General features: G+C 36.7%; 1 protein-coding gene across 1 annotated transcript in view; it reads right to left on the bottom strand.

Annotated features, from left to right (window-relative positions):
• LOC149257062 (uncharacterized) overlaps window positions 1-16,405 on the bottom strand; it is a 233,047-nt gene that overhangs the window by 173,227 nt on the left and 43,415 nt on the right. The window contains exon 2 of the mRNA XM_089369038.1: window positions 14,866-14,935. Coding sequence (XP_089225164.1) covers window positions 14,866-14,935 — 70 coding nt within the window. The remainder of the gene's footprint in view (window positions 1-14,865; window positions 14,936-16,405) is intronic.

Below are 16,405 nucleotides of genomic sequence, written 5' to 3'. Positions count from 1 at the left end.
ATCGTGGATCATTGTCCCTTGTACGGGAGTCCACACTCTTGTCTCCTTTCTAGTCATTATAGGGTGGCAAGGATGTGCTAGGCTGGTGCATGAAGTCGCCTACAGGTTGGAGCATGTGAACACTTCAGGGTGGTAGGTTGGTCTAGGGTGTTGGGACATCCTTTCAGTAGACTACTGAAGAAACCAGGGCGTAGGGGCATCTTTCTAGTGGGAGCTGGAGAAGAATGTTTTTCTAGAATTCTAAGAAGTTGTAACTTTCATTTCAGTTGAGGCTGAAGATTAAAGAATTTATTAGAAAAGCGTTCGGTGGTTTTTGACCCGAAGGGGGTTTTCCACCTAAAATACTTGTGCCTATTGTGTTTTATTGTTTACTGTTGTTATTGATAAACATTAATAATAATTAAATATTAATTGATGCTCTAAAAAGATTTAAAAGTGCTAATTGCTAAGGGATATTGATTCACCCCCCACCTCTTAGTATTTCCAACATTTGTGTGATTTCTAGTCATGAATTCATCCTGCAAAAAATAATCCTCAAGACACAACGAAGCCATAGCCCAAAGGAGAGTAAATAAACCCCACAACGACTACCTTCAATTTTCGACCTTTGTATAGGTATATATGAATTCTCAGGCCGAGATCCTAGAGAAATTATTTTGCTCCCAAAATGTTGCACTTAATTCATGACCTAGAGAAGGTATCGAACACTACATTTATAGATATGAAAGATGGTTTATGGGTCGACTTAGATAAGGAGGGGAAATAATAACTTGAAATTCAAATTAATTTGATCAAAAAAACTTTAGCAGACTTAGGGTTGAGAATTAAATAAATTTTGATTCCTTTTAATAAAGCTTAATCTCTTTAGTTCGACTTTTGAAGGGAAACTTTAAAATTGAATTTTTATTGTGGAGCCAAATTCAATTTTTGATACCCACATCAAACCATTTAATTTTTGACTTTCTGATTTTTCACAAATGACTTGCCAAGTCATCAATTGATGGGGCTTTCCTCTTTGCCACTTCATTGTGATGCCATCTCATCATAAAATTGTCACATCATCAACCAGAAATATTTTCACGAGATGTCAGATTTGCCACATCATCCAATTGTGCCACATCATCATCACCCTTGGGGTTTTGGACCACAAACTGGGTCTTCAACTTTTACCAAGCGTTTCTTCCAAACCATGAAGGCCCATGGAACACTCCACATACCACTGAAATCAGCAAGATGAGTAGAATCCAACGACAGGGGTTTCCAAGACAATATCATTAATTTGCTGCTCCGAAAACTCCAAAAACTGTGAGGTATCCTTATTGTCCAAGGAACCTAAACCCTAAATCTAGTGGCTAAGGTGTCAATGACCTACATCATCCATCATCAATCTACAACAATATCCATGACCTCAACGCTTTGTCTCATCAAGTTGTATCATCAATAACTGCACCAAGGGATCCAAACCCCAAGGTTAGGGTTTCATCCCTTCAATTAGGGTTTCTTCTCCAACTAGGGTTTCATGGTTAAGCTGCATCAACCTGTGAACCCATCACATCAATGGCCTCCAAACCCTGACATCAATGACGATATCTACATTATGCACCAACTTGTACTTGTTGCATCTACTCCTGCTTTGACATCAATGGCATAATACTCCTACTTTGACATCAAGAGGATGTTTATCTACCTCTTGTTGATGATTCCATTTCTAGTAGTGGTGATGAGTGTGATGAGTGATCATGTCGATAAGTGGTTTGTAGTAGGCTAGTGGCCCAATAGCTTGTAGCATGGTTTTCGAACTTTAGAGGACATTTAGAGCTTCATCGATTATGTATTTTGTTGCTAAAATGTATTGCATTCAATGCCTTTCTGAATTATTCACCCTTACATGGCATATAGATGAGCAAACTTTGCATATTTTGTCTCTAATGGTTTGGAATCTTTAAGATATATTTTTCCATTAAAAAATAATTATTTTATGTATTTTTTTTTAAACGGTCCACTGAATCCAATTCAATCCAGTTTTGATTCAAAACCCAATTTGATAGGTGGTTGGTTTGAAGACTAGTTCCGCTTTTTAAGACTATTAATACAACCGAAATACCAACTCCCTCTTCGCCAAAAGAGTGATCTTGACAAGATATCTCTAATACAATGTAGAGATTGATATGTTCTTTAATTTTCACTGCAAAACTAAAATTTCACTTCCTGAGGAGGTTTATTAGATCTGATCCCGACTGATCTAAAATATTCATTTATAGTATCAAAGAACAAGCAATATTTCATCTCACTTCAACCCAACACACTAAGAAACCCAAAAGAAAAGATACCAAACATATGTCAGCGAGTTTCAACCCTTAGGGCACACACTTTTCCAAGCACAAACCAGATCCCAAATCACTTTAATTACAACATACAACAGTAAATTGTGAAAATTTCTAAGTCTAACACATCAGAAATCCTTACTGCATTATCTGGTTTATTATCTCCTACTTGGTCTTTCCATTAACAAGTTATTTATTAATATAAATACTGAAATAAACACAAACTCAACCTTCACACATATACAAATCAGCAACTGAAATAAACTGAGACAACACAAGGGACACCGTTATTTTTGGACAATCGTCCCTGGAAAAACCCAATGCGGGAAAACTGGTGCAGCAAATATGAGGGTTTTATAATTATGCAGTTTTCTGAATACAACTAGGGTGCCAGAAATGGCTCACCCTTCAGAGATTTTCCTTGGCAAAAGTACCTTGCTCCGGAGACAAATATTCTGGTTGATCAACAATCGGATGATGAACCCCACAGTGACTTCGACAGTTCCTTAGCTGGACAGCGAACGCTGCTCCAAGCTTCTCTCTGGAACTACGTCACCCTCTACAGCTCTACGTCTGCCTCTCAGCTCTCAGTCTACCCCACGAAAACACCACAGTGCAACTCTTCCTGCCCAGCGTCAACTCTGCTAGCCTCTGCATCTGCCTGCGTCAGCTCTAAGTCAACTTCTCAGCCTCCTACGCCCTCAGCACTGGCCCTCCAAGCCACTGCATCAGCTTAGGCTGCCCCTGCAGTCTCTCTCTCCGGCACTCTCTGCCTCTCTGTTATGTATTCCCAGCGTTCTGCCGAACTGCCCCTCGCTGCAACAGATCACTAACTGGATTTCTCAGCAAACCCTACCCCAGAAAATCGAATTCTTGATCAACTTGGTGTATCTTCAAGTGACCCTCAAGCCTCCTCTTATACTTTTTCTGTCGATGATTCAACGAACGACATTAAGTCTCTAATCAACAGCTAAGATTAGATCTGGCTTGATCCTCGTTATTTAGAACTTTCTCACCCATATTATATTAATACACGTTAATATTTTAATTTTCCTACGTTTAAACTTAGGGTCTCATTAAAAATATTAACTATTTTAATATCTCTCCAGTGGGGTGGAATTTCCCCAAATGATTTCCGGGTCTTGGAGATCTCATGTGCCTTAGCCTTTCCACCAATTTTCATGGGTAGAGCACATCCGATGCTACCAAAAATCAACATAAATCTACTCTATTATTGGCAAAAAAGTAGACTTGCTCTACTATCTTCAAGATATATGTTAAATAGTTTAACACTTTCAACCTTAGTTATGTCAAATCAACATGAACAACTAGCATTCAAAATTACCAACTCAAGAAGACAAAGCAAGTCGAAAACCAAATCTGCAAGTACACAATATTTGGTCAGCTAGAAACATCATATATTTATAAAAGATGAAGCACAAGTATATACCATATCTTTATCAAAAGTTGGTACAATTTCTAGCTCTTCAAACCCTAGCTAGGTAAAACCAAGAAAGCCTAACCACCACAAAAGTTAGTGTTGGAAATTGAAAACTCAAGAAGACAATGCAAGCTGAAAACCAAATCTGCTAAGTAGGATTTTGATTTGGTTGAGAGGGAGACCAATTTGAAAATTTTGCTTAGGTATAATTATTCTCATCTTGTAAAAGGGTTTGGTTTTGCTTCTTTCCATTTGGAGACTAGTCAAACTATTCTTCTACAACATGTGTTGTATGTGCCAAGCCTGAGGAAGAATATTGTCTCCATCTCTGCCATAGAAGACAAGGGGTTTAGAGTTGCATTCATTGATGGTAAAGTCCTTGCTTAGCCAAGGAATTCTAGTATGAGGGAAGCCTTCACACTTGATGTCAAAAATGAAGGCCTTTACAGAGTTTGTGGTCAACCTATTCAAGCATTGGTCCATGACACCACCAATCAATATGAGCTTTGGCACCAAAGATTTGCACACCTTCATTACAAGGCTTTGCCTGACTAGAGCAAGATAGTTACAGGGATACCCAAGATTCAGGTGGATCATGAAGGTGTATGTCAGGGATGTGCCAGTGGGAAGTGTTTACCCCTCAAGTGTCAACCACCCCTTGAGCAGAGCACAGTGCAGAGCAGTTAGAAATTTTTCAGATTTCATCATCCTCATGCAGCGTCTGGTCATCATAATGTTATCCAAATTATGCAGCCCTCTGGCCCATGACGTAAAAATGATTCTAGTATGTTTATAAAGCCATGTAAAACATCTAAGTAAACCTATGATTTTTACCAAAGAGTTTCACTCTATGGAGTTTTTTCCCTTTAATTATTTGTGTGTTTCAACCGCAAATAATTGATTGAGTTTTTCTCCCACACATACCCCAAAGCTAGAGTGGGGCTCGATGGTGAAGTCTTAGGTGAGTACTAGTGTATAGAGTCTATGTAAATTTTCATACTAAATCATATGTAAAGCGTCGAAGAATTCGGTTGAGACTAGAGGTCATTTTTTTAAATGTCAAAATTCCCCTTCTGAAATGGGATTTCTATGTAATATTTCATGTAAGGCGTAAAAGATATTGTCTATAGAAGTTCTAAGGGGTAAGTACTTAAAATTATACCTCAACTCCTAAACTTTCTATTTAAACACACTTTGAGGGTGAAAAATTATGGCTAAACCCCTCTTAAGTCATTTATTTTATTTTCCGGTGAAAAATAGCAAAATAATTAGCCGGAAAATGGTCAAAAAATTAAAATGAGAGAAAATATTTTTTTCTCCAAGTGGAAAAATAATTAAAAAGGAAATGTGCACTTTCCAAATAAGGGATCAAATTGAAATTGGGAAGTCTCATTTCCAAGGCAGAAAAGTCCCACAAAAAATTCGTTGGGCCAGAAGGAAAATAATTTCTCAAAGGAAATCAAATTTTTTGGTCCAGTTGGTTATTTTGAATGAGGAAATTTTGAGAAAAATAATTTTGAAAATATTCTAGTGGTCCAAAACCACTGCGGACTCAAAGAATGCTCCATCCAACTCATCATCCAAGGAGGTCAAAATTTTCTATGGATCTGTGCAGTAACAATCAAGGGTTCAATTTTTTCTTCGAAGGATTAATCCATGGATCAAATAGACTAGTCGTTTGTCCCACTTGGAAGGTCTCACGCTCTCATTTTTCTATATAAGGAAGCTCTAATCTCATCATTTAATCATGAAAAATCTTGAGCTCTTGGCTAAGTGGAGCTCTAATACTTTTGTAATATTTCTTTCTGAGCAATAAAATAAAGTCTTTGGGGCAAAGCTATGGTGTTATTCTTCAGTTATATGGCAATATATTTCTGATCTATTGTGCTTCATGTTATTTCAATTAGCTCTTGAAGATTCATTAGTGTACAATTATCTTGCATCATTGTTTAGATCTAGAGAAACACTTTAGGTGGAGTGGATCTATTGATTTTCGGTTAAACCCTTAGACTACTCTTCCATTGTGCTATCCAAATCTCTGTGGATCTAACAAATCTTTTTCAAGTGTGTATAAATTTATTGTATTTGATCAGATCTTGGATACTTGGGGACATTCTCAGTTGAATTAATGTTAAATTCGCAACTATGGCCAAACTCCATGTGAGTCAGCTTATTTATGGCAGTTGATATTTTTATTGGATCCCTCTCGTCGAAAGGTGTAGGATTGATCTAAAGATCATCCAATTCCGATAAGTATTTATGGAGATATTAATTTATTTTGATTATGGAATTATTATCAAGCCGACCAACAATTTGAGTAGGCTCAGAAGCCCATAGACGTGTCTATTCATCATCTACATTTCAGTATAAATAGAAGAGGATTTGAAGTCATTTATCACAAGTATTCTTGAGGTGATCTCCTCTCCACGTCTGGGTTTTTGGAGAAGGAGAGAACTAAAGATACGCTGGCCCAAGGGTGATGCCCTAACCGCAGGAAGCCGCAGGCATATGAGGATGAGCAACAGACAGAGACCTAATACGAGGCACGCAGGCCCTAATCTACGCATAGTTCATGAAGAGAAAATTCATGTTGTTCATCTTGAGGACATTCCGCTGTAAATGGAAACATATACGCAGGTATATGTAGACTGGAGACATATACGCAGGTATATGAAGATACCTATTCCACTGTCCAATAAAACATACACAGGTCAATGGGACATGGATACGTTGTTCAATACGCTGTGTATGAGTTCATATATATGATGGCAATGACTATATAACCGAGGTACATATACGCAGCAAATGGCAATATAACCGGGATACATATACGCAGCAAATGGCAATATAACCGGGATACATATACGCAGCAAATGACTATATAACCGAGGTACATATACGCAGCAAATGGCAATATAACCGAGGTACATATACGCAGCAAATGGATATATATATATACATAGTAATATACATGTTGTAGTACCGCAGTAAGGGAAGACAGTCATGATATACGCATAGCATGGAGATACAGTCCTGTAATGAAGAACGCAGTCCTGTAATAGAGTCATACGCATGGAGAGCACCATATACGTTGTCAATATATGCAGCTAGAACTCTCCTACGTTCTGGGCCAAAGCATATTTTGGCATACGTATAGTTCAGTATATATTTGTGTATTGATCTGAGCTCCTGCTAGCTCGTATACCCTCAACAATAATTCTTGGTTATAATATCAGAACTCAAAGATGCAATCCTGATCTCGTTAAGGATGAGCCTCTCAAACGTTGTCACAAGCCTGTTGACAGCGTGAGGTAATCTAGATGGACAACATGTAAACCTTTGAGTATTGCAGGTGACAGCGTGGCACATAAGACAGCCTTCAGGCTTGAAGGGTTGTTCGCAAGGCTGGAAGTTGTTGTCATAAAGGGCAGCATGTTAATGAATGAGATCATGGACATGGGCAGTATCATGATGAATGAGATCATGAGCATGGGCAACATGAAGCATGATGATGCATGAGCAGCATGAAGTATGAAGTCATGGACATCTTGATGTATGGGCAGCACAGTGATCATGAGCAGCATGAACATGCATGATGCAGCATGATGGTTCTACACGGTAAGGTGCAGCAGATGAACGAAATGGATAGGTGAAGTCGTCACCTAGGAGATTCAGTTGAAGCAAAATGTCTTCAACTGATCTCATCATTATAGGAAATGATCTATGCTCAGATCCAGATAAGTCAAAGTGTTGAATTTTGTTGTAAATGCATTATCTCTCTCTCTCTCTCTTTCTCTGCTGAACTTTGAAGAACATAAAAGAAGAATTGATCAAGGGTTTCCCCACACATTGTGGGGTTTGTCCCTGGCTAGCGCCACATCCTGTGTCCTCTTGTCTTGGCATGTCTTCTGCGATTTATATTTATGTTCTATCTGCAGTTTACTTTATGCTGATGTGATTGCTAATATGGAAAAGAAATTAAATAAATTGCTCTAGCATAGAACATACCTAAAACTAACAATTAACCAACTATTTCGGGCATAGAAGTTGAAGAACCCATAGTGGGATCATCTAGAGACTTATCATTTGAAATAAGAAAGGGGTTTTCTTGCCATTTGCTCTAGATCAAAATTTATCTGTCTTTAAATCTCTCCCAAAATTATTTTTTATAACTTTAAATGAATAGATTTGTAATTGAAGAGTTTATTCTTGTAAATTTGTATATAGATCTTGTATATATTTTCTTCTAACCTTGTATATAATTTCTATTTATCTTGTATATATTTGTGGGGTTTTATTGAGTTTTCTTTGCAGATCTGAAGAGAGGGTATCAATTTTGGCTTGGATCTATTTGTACATATTTTTTGCAGGATTGATCCCATCGAATTTCAAGGAAAAAAAAATTGAAGCCACAATCCTCCTCCTAGCCTAGACGACTAGGATTTCAAGGGCAGCGAAATTTTCTTGAGGTTGTCTGGCATTTTTTCTTGAGGTCGTGGCATTTCATTAGATGCCTTAAAAAGTACCCCCTGTGTGGGATAAAAACATCTTATGTAAACCTTCAATTGTTCTATTCCGGGAATAAATGATGATTAAGGATGCAAGTCCTCCAACAGTTGATCGGCCATAGACATGACTTTTAGGCTTCGACGAATAAAGCAGCAGAGTGGGCACATCGTATTGATATCACATAAGCGGAGGAGGGTTTGAAGGCCCTTTTTTACTTCAAGATCGAATCCTTTCCAACGGTTTCTCACTTCATATAATTTTTTGCAAATTTTTCTTGAGGATTTTACTTGGCATTTTGGTCATTTTACAGTTCAGAACTCTCTTGTAATAGTCGCTAGCCTTGGAGGCTTACTTTGGGTATCTAGCAAGGGTTTGTCTCATTTTTTGTGGCTCAAAAAATTTCATTGAAGATTTCTTTTGAGGTCTGTTAGAATTTTTGCTCAAATTTGCTAGGCCGCAAACCCTCTAGGGCTTTAATTTTTGCCTTTGATTTTGATGTGTTAACCCCTGGAATTTTTGCAGAGATCGATCAACTTAAGAAGGGTTTCATCACAAATTTTTGGGCATAAAAATCCGATTTGGAAGGCTTGATTTCATTGCAAATTTTTTGGAGAAAGTCGCATACATCTTGAGCCCTTTTTCCTCAAGGTCGAGAGCTCCTAAAGGACACCTTTCTCAACTGGTGCGAAAGAGTGGATTTGGCAGTGGAAAGACATAATTTTTGTGAAAAGTTTGGAGCCTTGAACCTTAAGAAATCACCATAAAAACTTTAACTAAAATCAAAATTTTGAAGCAATTTTCTAAGCTAGTCGTGATCCCTTGGAGGCTTTCCTTCACCTAGGCTGAGAGCATTTGGAGGTTGTTATTCATCCTTGACAAAGGTTGTGAGTTAATGGAGGGTTAGATCAATTGGATTGGGGAATTTACAATCATAATCATAATTGGATCTGGTTTGATCAGCCTTGTATCTTGAGGAGATTGTTGTTGAATAAATCTTGTCATTGTTGTAAATCTCCTTGAGTTGAAGAATCCTTTGGAAGGACTTCCTCCTTTGTAATATAATAATAAAGATCTTGTTCCTTGAGGGAGCTTGGGATCTCAATCCCATGGTATCCTGCCTCCTTATTTAAAAGGGAGGGCTTCTCTTTCTCCTCTTAGTTATTAGATCTAACTTACTAACTTGTCTCTCTTGCATTGTTAGATTCATTATCATCACAAATTAGATCTAATCTCTTAAGTTGCATTTATTGGCTATTTGATCTTTTGCATTTGAGATAGTTCTTGTCTTTGTTTCACTTGTAATTGTAGATTTAAAGTAGCCTCTCTAATCTCTTGTTAGCAATCTCATTTGCCATCATTCACGTGTGCCTTCATCATATAGTTTTACTTGTTTCCATTGTCTAATAAGTAAAGAACATATTAAGAAGCGCTTATTGTTAAAGGCATTTTGGGATATTGTTCTAACATCCAAATCTAATTGCATCTCTCTTGTTTCATTTTGTGATCTTAAAATTTGCTTCATTGATCATTGTTGTAAGCTAATCTCTTGTGTCCTAAGTGATTATCATAAATATTGATTATAAGTTTCCTCCATTGAAGTATCATTGTCATTGAATCTCATTGAAGCATTTGCATTTGCATCTTAGATCTAGATTGCATCCCCTAAAATTTACCTCTAAACATAAGTGTGGTTGATAGGAAGTTAGGATCACCTTCAACATTGTTCAATTTGAGAAGCTTGACCCTTGAGCAACGGTTAAAATGAGTGACCTTGCAGTTTTCTTGTGGTCGAGTGCCTTGTAGGAATGGAGGCACTTGGGTTGCTAGAAGTCCTGGTTAGGTATCGTTAATGAGGCCTTGGCCTCCTTCCCCAACACTTCTCCCAGCAACCTTGTTCTAAGACTTGCTTTGATAATTGAGGGGAAGGTCTTCACCCTTAGTATAGGCATATAATTAAAATTAACCAAGATCTTGCATCTCACATAGATATATCTTGCATTTTCTCATCTAACATCATCATTTTGCATTTCAATTGATTATTGTAATTGGAATTGTGGGCTTATTTTCTACTTGCAAGTTTTACATTATTACACTTGTCATTTTCAAGCTTGTTGCATCTTGAAATATCATCTTTACTTGAAGTACAAGGTTTATTTCTCTTGCAAGCTCATCCCTTGTTTCTCATATCTTTAATTGTTGATAATATCTTGATTTCTTGTACTAACAGTTTTCTTGCAGCATTGCCTACCTCACAACTTGATATTGTATTGTTATTTGCAAGTACTTTAATTTATATTTGAACATTGTTTTCTTTTTCACCTAAAGAAATCGCGCCTGGAGCAGCTCTCAGGCGTACATAGTTATATTTGAGCATTGTTATTAAGGCACTAGTCTCTCACTTTAAATCTCATTAAGTGTCATATTGATCTAATCAAATCTATCTTTTAGCATCCACCTTGCTCAATAATAATAATCTTACTTGCTAATCCTTAATCAGGTTGTTTAGAGAGGTGATTGCCTTGCCCTTAGTCTCCTAGAACTTGTTGTTCCAACAAGTTTTCCTTTTCCATTTATCTTTAGGGACTACCCCTCATAACTTGTCTAGAAGAGAGCTTAAACGGAGTGAGTAGGGAATAGGTGACAACCCTTACTCTGAGCGTTGCACCTTAGGTGTACACTTCTGGCGGCAACAAGAAGAATATTGAGGGACCATTCCCTTCTAGTAATAGCAGATCTATGGAGATTCATCTTATTCATTATGATCTTTGTGGGCCCATGCCAGTGAAATATTTTGGAGGATCTTTATACTATACGATCTTTGTTGACAACTACTCTCGTAAAACTTGGATCTTCTACTTGAAGACTAAGGATCAAGTTTTCGATGTGTTCAAGGATTTCAAGGCTCTTGTGAACAGGAAAGAAGATCAAGACCCTGAGGACATATAATGGAGGAGAATATACTTCAAATGAGTTCGAATAATTCCACAACGAGGTCAGGATTAAGAGGGAGGTCATTGTTCCATACAAACCTCAACAAAATGGAGTTGCTAAGAGGAAGAACATGTCCATCTTGGAAGCATCCAAAGTCATGATTCATGATCAAAATCTTCCTATGTTTCTGTGGGGAGAAGCTACGAATATTCTTGTGTATGTCGAAAATAGGAGTCCTCATCATGCCTTGAGGAATAAGACTGCAAAAGAAGTCTTTACAAGTGTGAAACTAGAAGTTGGACACTTGAGCATATTTGGCTACCCTGTCTACTTTCATGTACCGAAGGAGAAAAGATCAAAGCTAGAGGATTTCAGAAAGAAAGGTACGTTTGTTGGCTATTGTGGAAATTTTAAAGCTTATAGAATATATGTGCAAGGTGAAAGGAACATTGAATTCAGTCGGGCTGTGACTTTTGTTGAAGATGTTGCTCTTGGGAAAGCTAGGGACTCTCTTGTCCCTACCAGCAGTGAGAGAGGAATTGATTCTATGGATGTAGATGTTGAGCCATCCATGCTTGAGTCTGGCCTTGTTGATGAGCCTATGGCACCCATGGATCCTATGGATCCTCCTCCTTGTGATCCTCCCACGAGAAAGAGACCATTGTGGCTTCGTGATACATAACAGGATGCAGAGAGACACGTAGCCCCGAGAGGCACCTTCAGGGAGAGCAAGTAGCCTCACAAATATTAGGGATATGTTGCCTTGATGAGTGACATTATACACTTTGAACCTTGCAGCTATGAAGAAGCAATGAAGGAACAGGTTCAGAGAGATGCCATAGGAGTATGAGTCCATCATGAAGAATGATGTATGGGAGGTGGTTCTGAGACCTGAGGGGAAGTCTGTTGTGACTTCCAAGTGGTTATACAAAATCAAACATGCAGTTGATGGTAGCATTGAGAAGTTCAAGGCGAAATTCGTGTCCAGGGGATTCTCCCAAAAAGAGGAAGAAGATTATGATGAGATATTTGCACCTGTTGCCCGATACAGTATCATCTAATCCATAATTGCTCTTGCTGCTAATCAATGTTGGAGTCTTCATCACAAGAACAGGCATCTCAATCAATCTACAAATCCGTGTCACTTAGAATAGAAACAACAAACTAATGTTCTGAAGAATACTAATGTCAGTGCAATCCATTCATGTGATAACAATTCATCACAAGTTTTCAGTCACCGCAAGATTCCACAGAAGATTAATTTAGGATGGTCAAATCCATTCTCAGTGCGACAGTTTGTTTATCACTTAGAGGATCATATTGTCTTGCTTCGACAAAGATGACAATTCTGAGACAAGAAGACGTCCGAAACAGGAAAAAGAGATCAGGCCTTTCATCAGTAAGTGATAATAATTATAAATAATGATTAGTTAATTAGTAATTAGGTTGAAGAGGCATGTCTAAATGAGACATGACTCTCCATGAAGAGGCACCTGCCTAGTATATAAGTAGGCCTCTCACTCTCATTTGTATCATCATTCATATTCATACATTTAATATATAATATTTGTATCCTCAATGGATATCTTCATATTCCAAGTCTTCTAGAGTATTTAATCCGAAGAACAAACTTTGTTCACTACAAATACAATATATATAAAAATAATGCAAAAAAAACATAATAAACAAATGATTAATTAGTGATTAGCATAGAAGAGGCATGTTTCTAAGGACATGACCATTCATGAAAGGGCACCTACCTAAGTATATATGCGGGCCCTCATTTGTAACATCTTATCATTTCACTTGTATTCAAATATTCTTATATTATATATAAGAATGATGTATGGGAGGTGGTTCTGAGACCTGAGGGGAAGTCTGTTGTGACTTCCAAGTGGTTATACAAAATCAAACAAGCAGTTGATGGTAGCATTGAGAAGTTCAAGGCGAAATTCGTGTCCATGGGATTCTCCCAAAAAGAGGGAGAAGATTATGATGAGATATTTGCACCTGTTGCCCGATACAGTATCATCTAATCCATAATTGCTCTTGCTGCTAATCAATGTTGGAGTCTTCATCACAAGAACAGACATCTCAATCAATCTACGAATCTGTGTCACTTAGAATAGAAACAACAAACTAATGTTCTGAAGAATACTAATGTCAGTGCAATCCATTCATGTGATAACAATTCATCACAAGTTTTCAGTCACCGCAAGATTCCACAGAAGATTAATTTAGGATGGTCAAATCCATTCTCAGTGCGACAGTTTGTTTATCACTTAGAGGATCATATCGTCTTGCTTCGACAAAGATGACAATTCTGAGACAAGAAGACGTCCGAAACAGGAAAAAGAGATCAGGCCTTTCATCAGTAAATGATAATAATTATAAATAATGATTAGTTAATTCGTAATTAGGTTGAAGAGGCATGTCTAAATGAGACATGACTCTCCATGAAGAGGCACCTGCCTAGTATATAAGTAGGCCTCTCACTCTCATTTGTATCATCATTCATATTCATATATTTAATATATAATATTTGTATCCTCAATGGATATCTTCATATTCCAAGTCTTCTAGAGTATTTAATCGAAGAACAAACTTTGTTCAGTACAAATACAATATATATAAAAATAATGCAAAAAAAAACATAATAAACAAATGATTAATTAGTGATTAGTATAGAAGAGGCATGTTTCTAAGGACATGACCATTCATGAAAGGGCACCTACCTAAGTATATATGCGGGCCCTCATTTGTAACATCTTATCATTTCACTTGTATTCAAATATTCTTATATAATATATTATCCTTCCCATGATGGACATTATTATATTTCAGATATTCTAAATATTTTGCTACATATATTTCAAACTGCTAATGTCAGCACAATTCAGTCTTAATAAAAACTCACACAAAGTATCTAGTAACTGCAAGATTCCATAGAAGATTAATGTAGGATGGTCAGATCCCTTCTCAATTTGACAGTTTTGTTTATCACTTAGAGGATCATATCAACCTGTATCAACAAAGATGACAACTCAAAAAATTCTGGAAGATGCGCCTAAAAACAGATAGCACACTCTGTCAGAAATAAGCTTTGAGGACAAAGCTTTCTGAAGAGGAAGACAATGTTATGAATATAATATATATAAAAATAACATAAAAATAAATCATAATAAACAAATATTTAATTAGTGATTAGTAAAGAAGACGCATGTCTCCAAAGACATGACCATTCGTGAAAGGGCCCTTACCTAAGTATATATGTGGGCCATCATTTGTAACATTCTCATCATATCATGTTCTTATTCAATATATTTTATATATTATTGTATCATCAATGGATATCTTCATATTCCAAGTCTTTTGGAGTGTTTAACCTGCTATTACGAACTCTGTTTGTAACATTGGTATCAGAGCGTAAACGAACTTTGCTCGTAACATTTTTGTTTTAAATTAAGTAATTTGGCACACTGAATCCTATGAGATATCAGACCTTATAATTTGTCAATCATCTTTCTACATCCTTCATACATTTATCTTTATATAAAACATTCACTTTCCAAAACAAGAAAAATTTCATGTTTCACAATCACAGCTATTTGATATTTATGACAATGGGAAACAGAGGTCCAACAGTGACGAGTAATAAACCTTAATCAAAGTGGTGCCAAGGTAGACAAGAGCTGCTTTTACGCATGTTCCAACAGTATCATATTCAGATCTGCAAGCAAACAATCAATAGTAACTAATCCTCATAGAGTCAAATGTAAGGCTTTAAGAATTAAAAGGAATTGTTTATTTTTATAGTGGAGCAAAATTATGTCATAATAAAATGCAAAAAACATTGTCAGTTTACTCAAAACCTTTAGTGCATGTGTTTTTGTAATCAAAAGTAGAACTTATTACAAAATCAACATGCAATAAGCTTGAATTTAATATAACAATGTATAAACTCCTAAGAAACTACAAGAGTGTTAAAATCAACGACAATATAAAAATTTAAAATATAATGATGCCTTTAATATTAAGAATGCAAGTAGAATATGTCATATCAGGGTACTATGCTTCATGAAATATTGCGGTGCTCAACCAACCATTCTGAAGGAGTAAAAAACTTCTTAACGGTAAAGAAGAGATAGAATTATCAAGATGATATCACTTGGTCTGCGTAAATGAGGTGTAACGTGCATACTTATACATTACATAATAATGAACAATTATAACAATCATAATTAATCACCAATGGTCATGACTCATAGCCCTTCACCACCATGACCATTCAATGAGTATTTATATCATCACAAGAGCTCTTGAAAATATTCGGTCAGGATATAGAAAATATATTTATCTTATACGTATTTCTCATTTTTATCTTACTTCCATTGGATGTTTTTACATCTGTAGTTATCAAACCAACATGTTCATAACATTGGTATCAGAACCAAAATGATCCTGCCTTGCAGCAAGATCTTGTGGCCAATTTTTTCAAGACACTACTGTGAAAGAAGCACTATGTAGTATGAACATAGGAGCATACCAATAAATAGAGAATTGGAAAGTTACCCGGAAATCATTCCACTGCCACATGTATCATAGAAACCAAGCAGAAGCAGGGGAAACAAAATACTACTAAAACTTAAAAGAACCCATGAAATTCAAGTCAAAACAGAGCACTAGAAAAGAAGATTTCTGAAGCTGAATAGTACCCTTTGCTAATCCACAGAAACCCTGATTGAAAATATTGATACCTGTAAGATTTTAATCACCAATTGTATGCAAAAGAAAAAACACATTTTATAAACTACATTCACCCACAACAATCACCATTTAAAAAAAATCTTTGCTAAATGATGACGCTCTATAAAAAGGGAATTACAACCGGAAGTTTCACCATTTACAAAAGGCAGAGCAAACTGCTTTGTTGCATGCCCTTCACCGGTTCTGATTTATCACTCCCCCCAAAACATTCCATTCTAGCCAGAACTGTGAACCATAAAACAGTAAATCATTGCTGTTCAAGCTGGCCTGAAATGGGGCAGCTTTTATGATTCAGACCCTAGCCTTTACTCCAAAATCAGGAAACCCTACAAATCAGAAAAACACATTGGAAGAAGTTGCGCCACATCGACTGTGGTTGCCGAAAATGTAGAGATGGAAGGTCCTCTTGCTTGTGCCTTACCCAATGAAGATC

The sequence above is a fragment of the Pinus tabuliformis genome, chromosome 6 (assembly GCF_031772625.1).
Source record: "Pinus tabuliformis cultivar Carrire ecotype Pingquan chromosome 6, CPIR1, whole genome shotgun sequence".
NCBI classification, from domain to species: Eukaryota; Viridiplantae; Streptophyta; class Pinopsida; order Pinales; family Pinaceae; genus Pinus; species Pinus tabuliformis.
The sequence above is the reverse complement of the archived record's forward strand: the minus strand, read 5'-3'. Positions and strand labels throughout refer to the sequence as shown.